Raw genomic sequence first — 17132 nt, 5'->3', positions numbered from 1 at the left:
GGACTTATTGGGCAGCCCTGTTTCACTCCCCGCCCCTGAGAGAAGAAGTCTGTTTGCTTGTTGCCAATTTTAACCGCACATTTGTTTTTAGTGTACATTGATTTAATAAAATCATATGTTTTCCCTCCAATACCACTTTCTATTAGTTTATAAAAAAGACCTTCGTGCCAAATTGAATCAAATGCTTTCTTGAAATCTACAAAACACGAGTAGATTTTGCCTTTGTTTTGGTTAACTTGTTTATCAATTAGAGTGTGGAGGGTGTAAATGTGGTCTGTTGTACGATAATTTTTCAGAAATCCAATCTGGCTTCTGCTCAGGACGTTGTGTTCGTCAAGGAAATGATGTAGTCTGCTATTTATAATACTGCAGAGAATTTTCCCCAAGTTGCTGTTAACGCAAATTCCTCTGTAATTATTTGGGTCAAATTTGTCTCCATTTTTATAGATTGGTGTGATCAATCCCTGGTTCCAAATATCGGGGAAAATACCTGCAGTGAGGATAATGTTGAAGAGTTTGAGTATAGCCAATTTGAATTTGTGGTCTGTATATTTGATCATTTCATTTAAAATACCATCAGCACCACAGGCCTTTTTGGGTTGGAGATTGCATAGTTTTTCCAATAATTCTTCTTCTGTAATTGGGGTATCTACAGGATTCTGATAGTCTTTGACTGCTAATTCAAGGATTTGTAATTTTTCTTGTATATCTTTTTGTTCTGGGCTCTTTGTTATATTGCTGTAGAGGTTTGCAAAGTGATTTCTCCACATATCCCCATTTTGGATAGCCAATTCCTCATGATGAGGTTTGTTTAATTTATTCCAATTCTCCCAGAAGTGGTTTGATTCTATGGATTCCTCAATTCCATCCAGCTGATTTCTAATGTGCTGTTCCTTTTTTGTTCTTAGGGTGCGTTTGTATTGCTTCAGTGTTTCCCCATATTGAAGGCGTATATTTTTGTTGTCTGGTTCTCTGTGTTTTTGATTAGATATATTTCTCAATGACTTTCTTAGATTTTTGCAATCATTATCAAACCATTTTTCATTATCTGTTATTTTTGGTTTGCTCTTATGCTTCTTTAGATTAGCCAAGGAGGCTAATTTGTCAAATATAAAGTTTATGTTTCTAACGGCCAAATTTACACCTTCATTGCTGAAGGAGAATGTTAAGGCTAAAAAGTTGTCCAGGAGAGATTGTATTTTTTGGCTACTAATTGCTTTTTGGTAGATGTCTGTACTGTTTGCACTCCATCTATAGGCTTGTTTAGTACCATGTAATTTATTGGGCCGTGATGCTTCATGGTTGGGTTCTGCTCTTCTCAGATACACTGTGATTTTACTGTGGTCTGAGAGAGGTGTTAGTGGGCTGACTGTGAAGGCTCTGAGAGACTCTGGGTTTAGGTCGGTGAGGAAGTAGTCTACAGTGCTGCTGCCAAGGGATGAGCTGTAGGTGTACCTACCAAAAGAGTCTCCTCTCAGCCTGCCATTGACTATGTACAGACCCAGTGTTCGACAGAGCCTCAGGAGCTGTACTCCGTTTTTGTTTTTCACTTTGTCATAGTTGTTTCTGTGGGGGTATGTGGGGAGGGAAAGGTTATTGCTTCCTGGTAGGTGTTTATCCCCATGACTGTTAATAGTGTCTTGTTCTTCTGCTGTTCTAGCATTCAGGTCTCCACAGACCAGTACGTTGCCTTGGGCCTGAAAGTGACTAATCTCTCCCTCTAGAATAGAGAAGCTCTCTTCATTGAAGTAGGGTGACTCTGAGGGGGGAATGTATGTGGCACAGAGGAAGACGTTTTTATCTGTCAAGATAGCCTCCTTGTTGATTTTTAACCAGATAAAGAATTCTCCTGTTTTGATCAATTCGATTGAATTAATTAGTTCAGATTTATACCATATTAACATTCCCCCTGAGTCTCTGCCCTGTTTGATTCCTTTTAATTTAGTGGATGGTATGATTATCTCCCTATAACCTAGTGGACAGCCAGTGGAAACATCACCTCTGCACCATGTTTCCTGTAGTACTACAATATCAACATCATCAATTTCTTTCAGGAAGTCTGGGTTTCTGCTCTTTAGCCCAAAAGCAGAGGACTTCAATCCTTGTAAATTCCAACATGCAACGTAAAAAGACTTCATAACTTTTTTTTTTCTCTCTCTTTTCTTTACCTTTCAAAATGAGACAAACATTCACAATCCAAGAAGAACCATTAACAGGATTTTTCAATTAAAGTAAACTATTATTTTGCAAATGTGATTTGTTTATCATTTAAGATGATGACACAAGAATTTGTGTCATGCTACTTGGGTGGGTGTAGTGTGAGGATGGTGGTGTTCTTGTGCTCATCTTACCATGACCCTCGGCCTATCACATGTGAGCATAGTAGACTCAGCATTTGTTTAATGTCACTCATTTGGTTGGTGGGGGCTGGGCCAGTTGCTCCTCTCACAGCCTGTGCGTAGCTCTGCCTGCTGGGCTGTGGCTCCTCCAGGTGTGGGTCTGCGGTGGGGAGGAGGGGGGTGGTAGGCCTCATCTGGGTGGCTCTGAAGCTGGGCTGGGGTGGTCTGTGCTGCGCTGGCTGTGGTGGGCATTGAGGTTGGTGGTGCTGTGGTCGTGGCTGGGGGGTCCAGGGTGCTGGTCCGGGGTGTTGTGTCGGTGATCTCGGAGGGGTGGAAATTGCTCCGCTGTTCCTGGGTGGACAGGTCGGGCTGCGGTTTAAAGCGACGTCCTTGAGAGTCTTGGCAAAGATGGGGACTGTCTCCCTGTACAGGTGAACATGGTCATAGAGACAGTCCAGATCGAGGGTGGGATGGTGGGCCAGGTGTACATTGGGTCGCAGGGCACAGTCCCGGGATAGGCTGGCGTTTATTCTTTGGATTGTGGCAGGGTGGAAGTCCCTCCTCTGTAGAAGGGTTGACACTATGATTCTTGAGTTGGGGAAGATTGCGGAGGCCTTCTCAATCACTCCCCGTAGTGAAGTCGCCACCCTCTCCTGCTGAGCATGCAGGTCGTTGCTTCCGGTATGTATAATTATGTGGCTTGGCGACCCGAGATGGGCCTTATCAAGCAGCTCCATGGCACTTTGCGTTGTTGGGCACCGCACCTTTCTTGTTTTGTGTCTAGGGAAAAGTTTCTTCTCCTGGACATACTTCCCATTTGAGTCCATTAACAGGACGATGCCAGCCAGTGTTTCTTCTGGACTGGGGGGGGCAGAGTGGGGGCTGGTGGGTGTTGGAGCTGGGGTGTGGCTGGCCTGTGTCGGTGCCACTGTCAGTGGGAGGCTGTTCTGTGGGTTGAGGAGGAGGGGTGCAGCAGGCAGGGCTGGGGAAGTCTGGCTGGTTGAGCTGGACTCCTCTGCTGTGTGAGGGCAGGTCATAGAGTGGTGATTTATCTGCTCCTGCAGCCTGTCCTCTGCTCTCTTTCTCTCCTGCAGCTCCTCTCTTAGTGTAGTCAGCTCCTTATTGCTGCTCTGCCTGTCTTTTTGGAGCTCTCTCACCCCCTGTGTTAGATCAGCCAGCTCTCTCTTGAGCCCGTCTCTCTCTTGCTGAACCTCTTTCAGCTGTGTTGCAAGGCTGCTGTCCTGCTCTGTCCTCACCTTGGTTAGGAGCTCCTCTAAGGTGTGGTTGTCTGGTTGCTGCTTGCTCACGCTCTCCCTGAGCAGGACCACCTCCCCCTCCAGTTTGGTGAACTCATCCCTCATGGCAGCCATGGTGGTGAGGAGGGCCTGAGCCTGCTCTGCACTGAGGGGGTCGCTCTCCTCCTGTGGCGTGTCCTCCACTATGGTGGGAAGAGAGTTGCTGGATGTGCCTTTTTGGGTGGGGAGGGTAGGGGTGAGGGTGGTGCTGGTGGAGTTTGTCTTGTGGGAGGGCATGTCACTGGTGGTGTTCTTCTCTCTCTCCGCTCTCTCCTTAATGGTCTGAAAGTCTGTTTCAAACAGCCTGATGTTACCTTGCACCATGACAGTCCCAGTCTTGTAGAGGTTGATTGTTATCATGGTGCTGTCAGGGTCGTCTGTCTCTTTGATTTTCAGCTTCCACCCATTACAGATTCCCTCTTTCTTTATGCATGGGTAGTGAGAGCAGACTGCTGAGCGCCATGCATTTGGCTGGTCAGTGAGGAAGATGAGATTACTCACGTCACCGTTTTTGTAGAGGTCTGCAAAAAGGGTTTCTGGCCTCTCCTCTAGTAGTTTCTGTTTGAAAGCTTTCCTCATTGTGTCATTTTTGGCCTTTTTTGGGTAGAGAATGGATTCTGCGCTGAGGGGGAGTGGGGACGTGGTGTCTGTGCGCTCTGCTACTACCGCTACTGCTGCGCTGTTCTGCTGCCCCGTTGCCATGGCAACCGATTTGTTCGTCTGCTGTTCGCGCTACTTTAGAAAAAAACAGCAAAAAGAGTGAAAAATCCTCACACAAAAAAATGAAGATATGTTTACCGTTAGTCCGTGCTGCTTTTTGGGTTTCTCACTCAGTTTGGTCGTTTGATGTAGTTGTATTAACTGCCCTTGCTAGGTTTGTTATAGCTCGTTTCTTCTGGCTAGCTTGTTATTCTGCTGGCTAGGTCTTTGTTGTGTAGCTAGCTAGCTAGACTCTAAACGTCTTAACTTGAGGCGCAAAGTTACTTTTTTTTTTCTATTCTGAATGAATAGAGTTGCTGTTCATCACTTCTTGTCTGGAATTCTTCTTCGATTAGAGTGTTTGTCTCATTCTAAAAACCAAAAAAAAACAAATATATCAGGAGCTCATGTTGAGCATGTCTCTCTCTCTCTCTCTCTCTCTCTCTCTCTCTCTCTCTCTTTCTCCTGGATGTGTGTTTGTTGCTGAGCTGTTGTGGGTCTAGAGGCTGGAGCTGAGGGCTGGAAACTGGGGCTGGCTGGGACTACAGGGTCTGGGGTTACGGGTTGGCTGGGACTGGGATCTTGGGCTGGCTGGGACTGCGGGGTCTGGAGTTGGGGCTGGCTGGAACTGCAGGGTCTGGGGCTTGCTGGAACTGATGGGTCTGGGGTTACGGGTTGGCTGGGACTGGGATCTTGGGCTGGCTGGGACTGCAGGGTCTGGGGCTGGCTGTGACTGTGCGGTCTTCGGACTGGGGCTGACTGGGACTTCGGGGTCTGGGGATGCGACCGAAAGCTGATGGTGTACGGGGGCTGCATGACTGGCTTTGCTTCCTACAGTATATGCTGAACTGACTGGCTGTTTGTTTGTGTTGTGGGGCCAGTATTTCAGCTTCTGTCTCCTCTTTGGTACAGGGACGTTTTCAGTACAAGCTACAAGCCAGACATTTGATGAAGAAAAAAAAGCATGAATTGTTTGTCATTTCCCCCAATTACTTATGATCTCTGTTGATCTTTTTTTCAGTCACAAACCTCTGCATTGCCACTAGGGGGCAGTAATAATGAAGTTCATACTCTGACACAGAACAGGTTTCATTTTGCATCCCGCTGAAAGACCTATAGCATTGATAAAATCATAAAAATCTTTCCAAAATAGCAACTTGTAGACATTATAAGGAAGCCAAACATAATCTTAAACTTTGGTATGAAGTTATGCAATCAACTTCTTTTGAAAAAACTCAAGGCTTTAGAAAGAGATGTGCAAGAAGCTGATAGTATCAAGGGGGGGGGGGGTTCAATTCTCCCCCATTAGGAAATGCGACCTAGGATGAGATTTGGCTCTTGGAGGCGAGCTTTGATGTGTGTGTCTCTCGTATGTCTGTTTCGAACGTGAGAAGCATGTGTACTTCCACTCTGCCAAAACAGTACACAGTTAGTTACTCACCCTTCAAGATAAGTTGAAACAGTCTAACCAGGTCTTGTGTCTGGAAGTAGCCTGGACTAGCTAGTGTGCTAGCCAACAGGCCGGTGTGCGACCGTGGCAAAATTGGTTTGACTTTGGATAGCCTATCTCTGTGGCCTAGTTAGGGACCGTCAAATAAATTACACACAATGTAAATTGACAATGTATGACTCGTTTCAGGAAACTAGGCGTATGTCGTGCATCATTACTTCACAGGAGAGCCATTTGAACGTACATTTGTTTTTTTTAATCAAATGTGTTTTTTTGTTGTTGTAGAAATGCCTTCTGGAACATGTGAACTTTCATGTGTCTTAATAACAAACTTGTATTCCATCTGTAAATACGAATTCAGTTATTAAATTATGCGCCCAATTGGTTTAGTCATGGAAAAATAACCTTTTCCGCTAGCTATGATTGGCTGAGATAATGGATGGGCTGGACATGCCGAGCAATGAGTTTGGATTGATCTGCCATGTTGCGTGCTTCTGTATATAACATGAGCTGCTCAGTATGTGTATGTAATGCTTTCTAACGCAGCTTTTTAAAAAATATATCACCTAGTATAACTGAAAAAGTGTTGCTCTCCATTTTCTGGACGACCAAGTTGTGGAATTCCCGGTGGTATTAGAGTATTATAGCTAAGGAGATGGAGAGAATTCTGCCGTTTGATTGCAACAATGCAGAGTGAGTCGAAAAGAGAACACACACAGAAGGCTGTTGTGTAAAACACCCGTCTCTGGATTACATCTTCAAACTAAAGGGCAAGCATGGCAGAGAGGGAGAAGTGTCCATCCATGTATACGGGTAAAATAGTCTAGCTAGTTATATTTTCAGATATTACACGTTTCTAATTTAGTCAGAAAGTCATTTTCATTTCAAGTTAAAGTGTACTGTTAGCTAGCTGGGTAACTTTATGTGTATGATCTGTGTAGTAATATTATTCGTATCTCAGAACCATTTGCATTGTTAGTTATAGCCTAATGTTAGCTTAGTTAGCTACCTGCGGATTCATGCAGGGTAGTAACGTTATGAGTTGGAATTATGGTTCATTGTTTAGCTAGCTAGCTAGCTACTGTTAATTACATGTCTAAGTTACTTTCATAGTGGAATCTTTTGCTATGTCAACAGAATGTTCATGATGTCACTGTGACAAATGTCGATAGAAGTAGGGTGCGTTCGTAAAGTCACTCCGGCTATCTACTCTGATTTCAGAGCACTCTCGTCTAAGTGTGTCAGGGCGCAGAATAACTGAACAAATTTACGAACTCTCAACATCTGTTGAATATGGCCGGTGTCAGCTCTGAGACCTGGGCCTGCTCTGTGAGCTGGGCCTGCTCTGTGACCTGGGCCTGCTCTGTGTCCTGGGCCTGCTCTGTGACCTGGGCCTGCTCTGTGACCTGGGCCTGCTCTGTGACCTGGGCCTGCTCTGAGACCTGGGCATGGCGCTTGCATGCAGCGTGTGTGAGCAGGGAGGTCAGCAGTTAGATGTTTAATGGATAAGAGAGGCTACAGCTCCTCTAGGTCCATAGACACATTTCCCCTGAAGCAGCTCTCCCCTCCTCACGTCCCACAGTATAACAGCAGCTCTCCTCTTCACTCCTCTCACCCCACAGTATTACAGCAGCTCTCCTCTCCTCTCCTCTCCTCTCCTCTCCTCTCCTCTCCTCTCCTCTCCTCTCCTCTCCTCTCCTCTCGTCCCACAGTATTACAGCAGCTCTCCTCTCCTCTCCTCTCTTCCCACAGTATTACAGCAGCTCTCCTCTCCTCTCGTCCCACAGTATAACAGCAGCTCTCCTCTCCTCTCCTCTCCTCTCCTCTCATCCCACAGTATAACAGCAGCTCTCCTCTCCTCTCGTCCCACAGTATATCAGCAGCTCTCCTCTCCTCTCCTCTCGTCCCACAGTATAACAGCAGCTCTCCTCTCCTCTCCTCTCATCCCACAGTATAACAGCAGCTCTCCTCTCCTCTCGTCCCACAGTATTACAGCAGCTCTCCTCTCCTCTCCTCTCCTCTCCTCTCCTCTCCTCTCCTCTCATCCCACAGTATAAGAGCAGCTCTCCTCTCCTCTCGTCCCACAGTATTACAGCAGCTCTCCTCTCCTCTCCTCTCCTCTCCTCTCCTCTCCTCTCTTCCCACAGTATATCAGCAGCTCTCCTCTCCTCTCGTCCCACAGTATTACAGCAGCTCTCCTCTCCTCTCGTCCCACAGTATTACAGCAGCTCTCCTCTCCTCTCCTCTCCTCTCCTCTCCTCTCCTCTCCTCTCCTCTCCTCTCCTCTCCTCTCCTCTCCTCTCCTCTCCTCTCATCCCACAGTATAACAGCAGCTCTCCTCTCCTCTCGTCCCACAGTATTACAGCAGATCTCCTCTCCTCTCCTCTCCTCTCCTCTCCTCTCCTCTCCTCTCATCCCACAGTATAACAGCAGCTCTCCTCTCCTCTCCTCTCATCCCACAGTATAACAGCAGCTCTCCTCTCCTCTCGTCCCACAGTATAACAGCAGCTCTCCTCTCCTCTCCTCTCATCCCACAGTATAACAGCAGCTCTCCTCTCCTCTCATCCCACAGTATATCAGCAGCTCTCCTCTCCTCTCGTCCCACAGTATATCAGCAGCTCTCCTCTCCTCTCCTCTCCTCTCATCCCACAGTATATCAGCAGCTCTCCTCTCCTCTCGTCCCACAGTATTGCAGCAGCTCTCCTCTCCTCTCGTCCCACAGTATATCAGCAGCTCTCCTCTCCTCTCGTCCCACAGTATATCAGCAGCTCTCCTCTCCTCTCGTCCCACAGTATTGCAGCAGCTCTCCTCTCCTCTCGTCCCACAGTATATCAGCAGCTCTCCTCTCCTCTCGTCCCACAGTATTACAGCAGCTCTCCTCTCCTCTCCTCTCCTCTCCTCTCCTCTCCTCTCCTCTCATCCCACAGTATAAGAGCAGCTCTCCTCTCCTCTTGTCCCACAGTATTACAGCAGCTCTCCTCTCCTCTCCTCTCCTCTCCTCTCCTCTCCTCTCGTCCCACAGTATAACAGCAGCTCTCCTCTCCTCTCCTCTCCTCTCCTCTCCTCTCCTCTCCTCTCCTCTCCTCTCCTCTCCTCTCCTCTCCTCTCGTCCCACAGTATAACAGCAGCTCTCCTCTCCTCTCTCTCTTCCCACAGCATAACAGCAGCTCTCCTCTCCTCTCCTCTCGTCCCACAGTATTACAGCAGCTCTCCTCTCCTCTCGCCCCACAGTATTACAGCAGCTCTCCTCTCCTCTCCTCTCGTCCCACAGTATAACAGCAGCTCTCCTCTCCTCTCGCCCCACAGTATTACAGCAGCTCTCCTCTCCTCTCCTCTCGTCCCACAGTATAACAGCAGCTCTCCTCTCCTCTCCTCTCGTCCCACAGTATTACAGCAGCTCTCCTCTCCTCTCGCCCCACAGTATTACAGCAGCTCTCCTCTCCTCTCCTCTCGTCCCACAGTATAACAGCAGCTCTCCTCTCCTCTCGTCCCACAGTATTACAGCAGCTCTCCTCTCCTCTCGCCCCACAGTATATCAGCAGCTCTCCTCTCCTCTCGTCCCACAGTATTGCAGCAGCTCTCCTCTCGTCCCACAGTATATCAGCAGCTCTCCTCTCCTCTCGTCCCACAGTATTGCAGCAGCTCTCCTCTCGTCCCACAGTATTGCAGCAGCTCTCCTCTCGTCCCACAGTATATCAGCAGCTCTCCTCTCCTCTCGTCCCACAGTATAAGAGCAGCTCTCCTCTCCTCTCCTCTCCTCTCCTCTCCTCTCCTCTCCTCTCCTCTCCTCTCCTCTCCTCTCGTCCCACAGTATAACAGCAGCTCTCCTCTCCTCTCTTCCCACAGCATAACAGCAGCTCTCCTCTCCTCTCCTCTCGTCCCACAGTATTACAGCAGCTCTCCTCTCCTCTCGCCCCACAGTATTACAGCAGCTCTCCTCTCCTCTCCTCTCGTCCCACAGTATAACAGCAGCTCTCCTCTCCTCTCGCCCCACAGTATTACAGCAGCTCTCCTCTCCTCTCCTCTCGTCCCACAGTATAACAGCAGCTCTCCTCTCCTCTCCTCTCGTCCCACAGTATTACAGCAGCTCTCCTCTCCTCTCGCCCCACAGTATTACAGCAGCTCTCCTCTCCTCTCGTCCCACAGTATTGCAGCAGCTCTCCTCTCGTCCCACAGTATTGCAGCAGCTCTCCTCTCGTCCCACAGTATATCAGCAGCTCTCCTCTCCTCTCCTCTCCTCTCCCCTCCTCTCCTCTCCTCTCCTCTCCTCTCCTCTCCTCTCCTCTCCTCTCGTCCCACAGTATTACAGCAGCTCTCCCCTCCTCTCCTCTCCTCTCCCCTCCTCTCCTCTCCTCTCCTCTCCTCTCCTCTCGTCCCACAGTATTGCAGCAGCTCTCCTCTCGTCCCACAGTATATCAGCAGCTCTCCTCTCCTCTCGTCCCACAGTATTACAGCAGCTCTCCCCTCCTCTCCTCTCCTCTCCCCTCCTCTCCTCTCCTCTCCTCTCCTCTCCTCTCGTCCCACAGTATTGCAGCAGCTCTCCTCTCGTCCCACAGTATATCAGCAGCTCTCCTCTCCTCTCGTCCCACAGTATTACAGCAGCTCTCCTCTCCTCTCGTCCCACAGTATAACAGCAGCTCTCCTCTCCTCTCCTCTCGTCCCACAGTTTAACAGCAGCTCTCCTCTCCTCTCCTCTCCTCTCCTCTCCTCTCCTCTCCTCTCCTCTCCTCTCCTCTCATCCCACAGTATTATAGCAGCTCTCCTCTCCTCTCGTCCCACAGTATTACAGCAGCTCTCCTCTCCTCTCCTCTCCTCTCCTCTCCTCTCCTCTCCTCTCCTCTCCTCTCCTCTCGTCCCACAGTATAGCAGCAGTTCTCCTCTCCTCTCGTCCCACAGTATAGCAGCTGTTCTCCTCTCGCTCTCTGTCTTCTTCCCTATGACAGACACACAGCTAGCTTTCCCACCAGGTCATCTCAGTACAAATGCCAACAGCCGGCCTTCAACATCTGAACTCTATGAACGGGACGATTTATCTCCCTTTAATGGCCGACAGAAACATTGGTTTCCTCTTACGTTTCTCTGCTTGGATGAGCGGTTTCAGATTTAAGACTGTGCTGGGCAACGGGCCAGAAACATAACTGCTTTCAAGTTGTGATTATTTGCTCAGGGGAAGTCCTCATTCATCAATGTATGGACTAAAGTATGGAGGAGAAGGAGAGGGAGTGGAGAATGAGAGGGGGGCTGAAGGAGAGGGGGGCTGGAGGAGAGGGGGACTGAAGGAGAGGGGGGCTGGAGGAGAGGGGGGCTGAAGGAGAGAGGGGCTGAAGGAGAGAGGGGCTGAAGGAGAGAGGGGCTGAAGGAGAGAGGGGCTGAAGGAGAGAGGGGCTGAAGGAGAGAGGGGCTGAAGGAGAGAGGGGCTGAAGGAGAGGGGGGCTGAAGGAGAGGGAGGCTGAAGGAGAGAGGGGCTGAAGGAGAGAGGGGCTGAAGGAGAGAGGGGCTGAAGGAGAGAGGGGCTGAAGGAGAGAGGGGCTGAAGGAGAGAGGGGCTGAAGGAGAGAGGGGCTGAAGGAGAGAGGGGCTGAAGGAGAGGGGGGCTGAAGGAGAGGGAGGCTGAAGGAGAGAGGGCTGAAGGGGAGGGGACTGAAGGAGAGGGGGACTGAAGGAGAGGGGAGCTGAAGGAGAGGGGGCTGAAGGAAACGGGGACTGAAGGAGAGGGGGACTGAAGGAGAGGGGGGCTGAAGGAGAGGGAGGCTGAAGGAGAAGGGGTGGAGGAGAAGGTGAAGGAGAGAGGGGTGGAGAAAGAGAGGGGGGTGGAGGAGAAGGAGAGGGGGTGGAGGTGAAGAAGAGAGGGGTGGATGAGAAGGAGAGAGAGGTGGAGGAGAAGGTTTGTTCTGTTAGATCTGAAGAAATGGGAAGTTATTCTCTAAAAGTCTAAGCCATTGATGGGGACAGAAAAAATGTATCATAAGGAATAACGTTTTGAAGGGTCTGGCCTATATAGTATATAAAATATATTTCTGAGGGACTTTGTCATACTGCAAATCAAAGTCAACATAGTAGGGAGATAGCCTACCTATAGTTTACAGACTTTCATCAATGTTGATGGCGCTTGGCTCGCGCATGCAAATTCAGCTCACACAACATTCGAAAATCGTAATTTTGTTATTTGATGCGTCAAATTATAATCTTATTTGACGTGTCAAATAGTGTTATTTGACATATATATTTCATGACACGCAAAGACCCAAACGGCATTCCATAGTTATAATTTGTATCTCTATCTACAGAATGAAAATAAACTCAAAAGTATTACATTGTATCTCTTCTGTCCATTGTGAGACATTCTAGAACAGATAAGATACAATTATTAATAAGTACAGTACATTTTGGTGTTCAAATCATCAAGTAGTGGATGGGAAATGTAGCCTGGTCCCAGTTGGCAAGACAGCACAAACCTATTTGGGACCAGGCTAGGAAGAACAAGCCTGTCCTGTTGCTCTCGCTCATAACGACGCTCACAACCACATCAGACTCTCTTCCTGACTCACCTTTGGTTCTCTTCCTGGTTCTCTTCCTGGTTCTCTTCTTCTATTCCTTCTCAAAGCGTCTCCTTGGGAATAGACCATAGGTATTTCTCCTCACCTCCTGTCCTCCTCCCTTCCTCCCGTCTGTCGATCTCTCATTACCTTTTCTTTCCTCCGTGCTGTTATTGTTTGGTGTTTTTCTTTTTAAAGGTCGACCCACAACCGACGGGTTCCCTTGTTGCATGCTATTTACTGTATTCATCCTCAAACTATGTGTCTTGTCTATTGAATGTGTGCATTTGAAAAATCAATGTTGTTATTTTAATCTTCATAAACAAAAGCTATCTTCTCTCAAGAGCATTTTAGATGCACATGTACTGTAGGTAACATTTCCCAGACAGACAGAATGTTATTCACATTATCATAGTGATAAACAATGTCCCTACATGCAATGCAACTACAACTTGATCTGCCGATAGCAATAGATTGTAGCTATTCTTGAGAAAACCTTTAAATAGTTACCTTCCTCCAACAGTAGACATAACCTTTATTTGTCTAATAAAGTTGTAACACAACTATCAACAGGACTATTCAGAAAACCACCCATCCTGCTTTGCTTTCAGTTTACAGCATACTAGCATACTAAACACTAGAGTAGGTTTTGTAGTTAGTAGTATTAGTTAGTAATATATGTTAGTAGTATTCATGACAGACAGACAGACAGACAGACAGACAGACAGACAGACAGACAGACAGACAGACAGACCACTATGTTAGTAGTATTCATGACAGACAGACAGACAGACTACTATGTTAGTAGTATTCATGACAGACAGACAGACAGACAGACCACTATGTTAGTAGTATTCATGACAGACAGACAGACAGACAGACAGACAGACAGACCACTATGTTAGTAGTATTCATGACAGACAGACAGACCGACCACTATGTTAGTAGTATTCATGACAGACAGACAGACCGACCACTATGTTAGTAGTATTCATGACAGACAGACAGACAGACTACTATGTTAGTAGTATTCATGACAGACAGACAGACAGACTACTATGTTAGTAGTATTCATGACAGACAGACAGACAGACTACTATGTTAGTAGTATTCATGACAGACAGACAGACAGACTACTATGTTAGTAGTATTCATGACAGACAGACAGACAGACCACTATGTTAGTAGTATTCATGACAGACAGACAGACAGACAGACAGACAGACAGACAGACAGACAGACAGACAGACAAGTTCAGACCAGGGTCGATGAGCTCTCTGTTCAGTCGTTCTCTCTGCATGGTTAACTCCTCTTCTCCTCCAACAGGACATTCTATCGCTTCGAGGCTGCCTGGGACAGCGCCATGCATAACTCCCTCCTCCTGAACCGGGTCACTCCTTACGGACAGAAGATCTACATGACCCTGTCGGCCTACCTAGAGGTAACATATATAGTTATATACAGTATATAGTTGTATATAGTGTGATATAAATGACCTTGTCGGCCTACCTAGAGGTAACATATATAGTTATATACAGTATGAAGGTAGTTATATGTAACTGTACGTGTCTAATGGTAATCGTAAAGCTAGCTTCACAGAAACAATCTGAGAAAATCTACTCATCTTAACTGGACTGGTTCTTAACTGTACTGGTTCCTGACTGGACTGGTTCCTGACTGGACTGGTTCATAAATGGACTGGTTCATAACTGGACTGGTTCCTGACTGGACTGGTTCCTGACTGGACTGGTTCATAACTGGACTGGTTCATAACTGGACTGGTTCCTGACTGGACTGGTTCATAACTGGACTGGTTCATAACTGGACTGGTTCCTGACTGGACTGGTTCCTGACTGGACTGGTTCCTGACTGGAATGGTTCCTGACTGGACTGGTTCATAACTGGACTGGTTCATAACTGGACTGGTTCCTGACTGGACTGGTTCCTGACTGGACTGGTTCATAACTGGACTGGTTCCTGACTGGACTGGTTCCTGACTGGACTGGTTCATAACTGGACTGGTTCATAAATGGACTGGTTCATAACTGAACTGGTTCTTAACTGGACTGGTTCATAACTGGACTGGTTCCTGACTGGACTGGTTCATAACTGGACTGGTTCCTGACTGGACTGGTCCATAACTGAACTGGTCCATAACTGGACTGGTTCATAACTGGACTGATTCATATCTGGACTGGTTCATAACTGGACTGGTTCTTAACTGGACTGGTTCCTGACTGGACTGGTTCATAACTGGACTGGTTCATAACTGGACTGGTTCTTAACTGGACTGGTTCCTAACTGGACTGGTTCCTGACTGGACTGGTTCATAACTGGACTGGTTCTTAACTGGACTGGTTCCTGACTGGACTGGTTCATAACTGGACTGGTTCCTGACTGAACTGGTTCATAACTGGACTGGTTCCTGACTGGACTGGTTCATAACTGGACTGGTTCATAACTGAACTGGTTCTTAACTGGACTGGTTCCTGACTGGACTGGTTCATAACTGGACTGGTTCTTAACTGGACTGGTTCCTGACTGGACTGGTTCATAACTGGACTGGTTCTTAACTGGACTGGTTCCTGACTGGACTGGTTCATAACTGGACTGGTTCCTGACTGGACAGGTTCCTGACTGGACTGGTTCATAACTGGACTGGTTCATAACTGGACTGGTTCAACACTGGACTGGTTCCTGACTGGATTGGTTTAAAACTGGACTGGTTCGTGACTGGACTGGTTCATATCTGGACTGGTTTATAACTGGACTGGTTCCTGACTGGACTGGTTCATAACTGAACTGGTTCATAACTGGACTGGTTCCTGACTGGACTGGTTCTTAACTGGACTGGTTCAACACTGGACTGGTTCCTGACTGGACTGGTTCATAACTGGACTGGTTCATAACTGGACTGGTTCCTGACTGGACTGGTTCCTGACTGGACTGGTTCCTGACTGGACTGGTTCCTGACTGAACTGGTTCCTGACTGGACTGGTTCATAACTGGACTGGTTCCTGACTGGACTGGTTCCTGACTGGACTGGTTCATATCTGGACTGGTTCCTGACTGGACTGGTTCATTACTGGACTGGTTCTTAACTGGACTGGTTCATAACTGGACTGGTTCCTGACTGGACTGGTTCATATCTGGACTGGTTCATAACTGGACTGGTTCTTAACTGGACTGGTTCATAACTGGACTGGTTACTGACTGGACTGGTTCATAACTGGACTGGTTCATAACTGAACTGGTTCATAACTGGACTGGTTCATAACTGGACTGGTTCCTGACTGAACTGGTTCCTGACTGGACTGGTTCATAACTGGACTGGTTCATAACTGGACTGGTTCCTGACTGGACTGGTTCCTGACTGGACTGGTTCATAACTGGACTGGTTCCTGACTGAACTGGTTCATACCTGGACTGGTTCATAACTGGACTGGTTCATAACTGGACTGGTTCCTGACTGGACTGGTTCCTGACTGCACTGGTTCATAACTGGACTGGTTCCTGACTGAACTGGTTCATACCTGGACTGGTTCATAACTGGACTGGTTCATAACTGGACTGGTTCCTGACTGAACTGGTTCATACCTGGACTGGTTCATAACTGGACTGGTTCATAACTGGACTGGTTCCTGACTGGACTGGTTCATAACTGGACTGGTTCATAACTGGACTGGTTCCTGACTGGACTGGTTCCTGACTGGACTGGTTCATAACTGGACTGGTTCTTAACTGGACTGGTTCCTGACTGGACTGGTTCATAACTGGACTGGTTCCTGACTGGACTGGTTCCTGACTGGACTGGTCCATATCTTGACTGGTTCATAACTCTACCTACATGTACATATTACCTCAACTAACCAGTGCCCCCGCACATTGACTCTGTACCGGCACCCCCCCCCCCCCCCCATATAGTCTCGCTAGTGTTATTTTACTGCTGCTCTTTATTTGCATGTTACTTTTATTTCTTAATCTTCTCCATATATTTTTAAACTGTATTGTTGGTTAGGGGCTTGTAAGTAAGCGTTTCACAGTAAGGTCTATACCTGTTGTATTCAGAGCATGTGACCAAGACAATTTGATTTGAACTGCCAGTACTGTATCCAAAATGACCCCTACTGTATCTGATGTTATGACCCTTAAGAGGCAGAGAGAGAAATTATCTTTTGGATCCTTTTCCTTTCTGCAGATGGAGAACTGCACTCAGCCCACAGTCATAACCAAAGATTTCTGTATGGTGTTTTACTCTCGAGACGCTAAACTCCCGGCCTCCCGCTCCATCCGAAACCTGTTTGGCACCGGAAGCCTGAGGACAACAGAGGGGTGACTTAATCATCTCTTATGATTATTAGTATTAGCAGAAACATTATATTTCTTCTGTTGCATTCCTGAAAGATTAATTATTAAATCAACTATCATGAAATAAATCATAAAATCAAGTCTGTTACTGTTTATCTCACCACAGTCCTTTGCTTTGGTTGCATTCCTGAAAGAGGATGGTTAAATCAATGGAAACAACGGACATGAAATGAACCCGGAGTTGAACCCAGGGTTTTGTTTGTCTGTTGTTTCTTTCTCTGTCCAGGAACCGAGTGACAGGTGTGTACGAGGTCAGCTTGTGTCACCTGGCGGATCACGGGAGCCCAGGTGACACACTTTCTCTTTTGAACTTCCCCTTTGTCTGGTGTTTCCACATATTCTTTCTCAATTCATCTTCCTGCCTCTTTCTCAAAAATGTATTGGAGGAGAAGGTCTGAATTGGAAGGACCTTTTTCTCCAAAACAATTTAAAAGGAGACAAGGAGA

General features: G+C 47.4%; 1 protein-coding gene across 1 annotated transcript in view; it reads left to right on the top strand.

Annotated features, from left to right (window-relative positions):
- The window catches only part of kif1aa (kinesin family member 1Aa), a gene marked incomplete in the record, with an annotated part of 191337 nt that overhangs the window by 157133 nt on the left and 17072 nt on the right, over window positions 1-17132 (top strand). Inside the window, 3 exon segments of the mRNA XM_055943926.1 lie at window positions 13645-13759; window positions 16517-16650; window positions 16913-16974. Of these exon segments, the coding sequence (XP_055799901.1) occupies window positions 13645-13759; window positions 16517-16650; window positions 16913-16974 (311 nt within the window).

The sequence above is a fragment of the Salvelinus fontinalis genome, chromosome 14 (genome assembly GCF_029448725.1).
Source record: "Salvelinus fontinalis isolate EN_2023a chromosome 14, ASM2944872v1, whole genome shotgun sequence".
In the NCBI taxonomy this organism is placed as follows: Eukaryota; Metazoa; Chordata; class Actinopteri; order Salmoniformes; family Salmonidae; genus Salvelinus; species Salvelinus fontinalis.
Note: the sequence above shows the minus strand (reverse complement) of the source record. Positions and strands in the feature narration are given on the sequence as shown.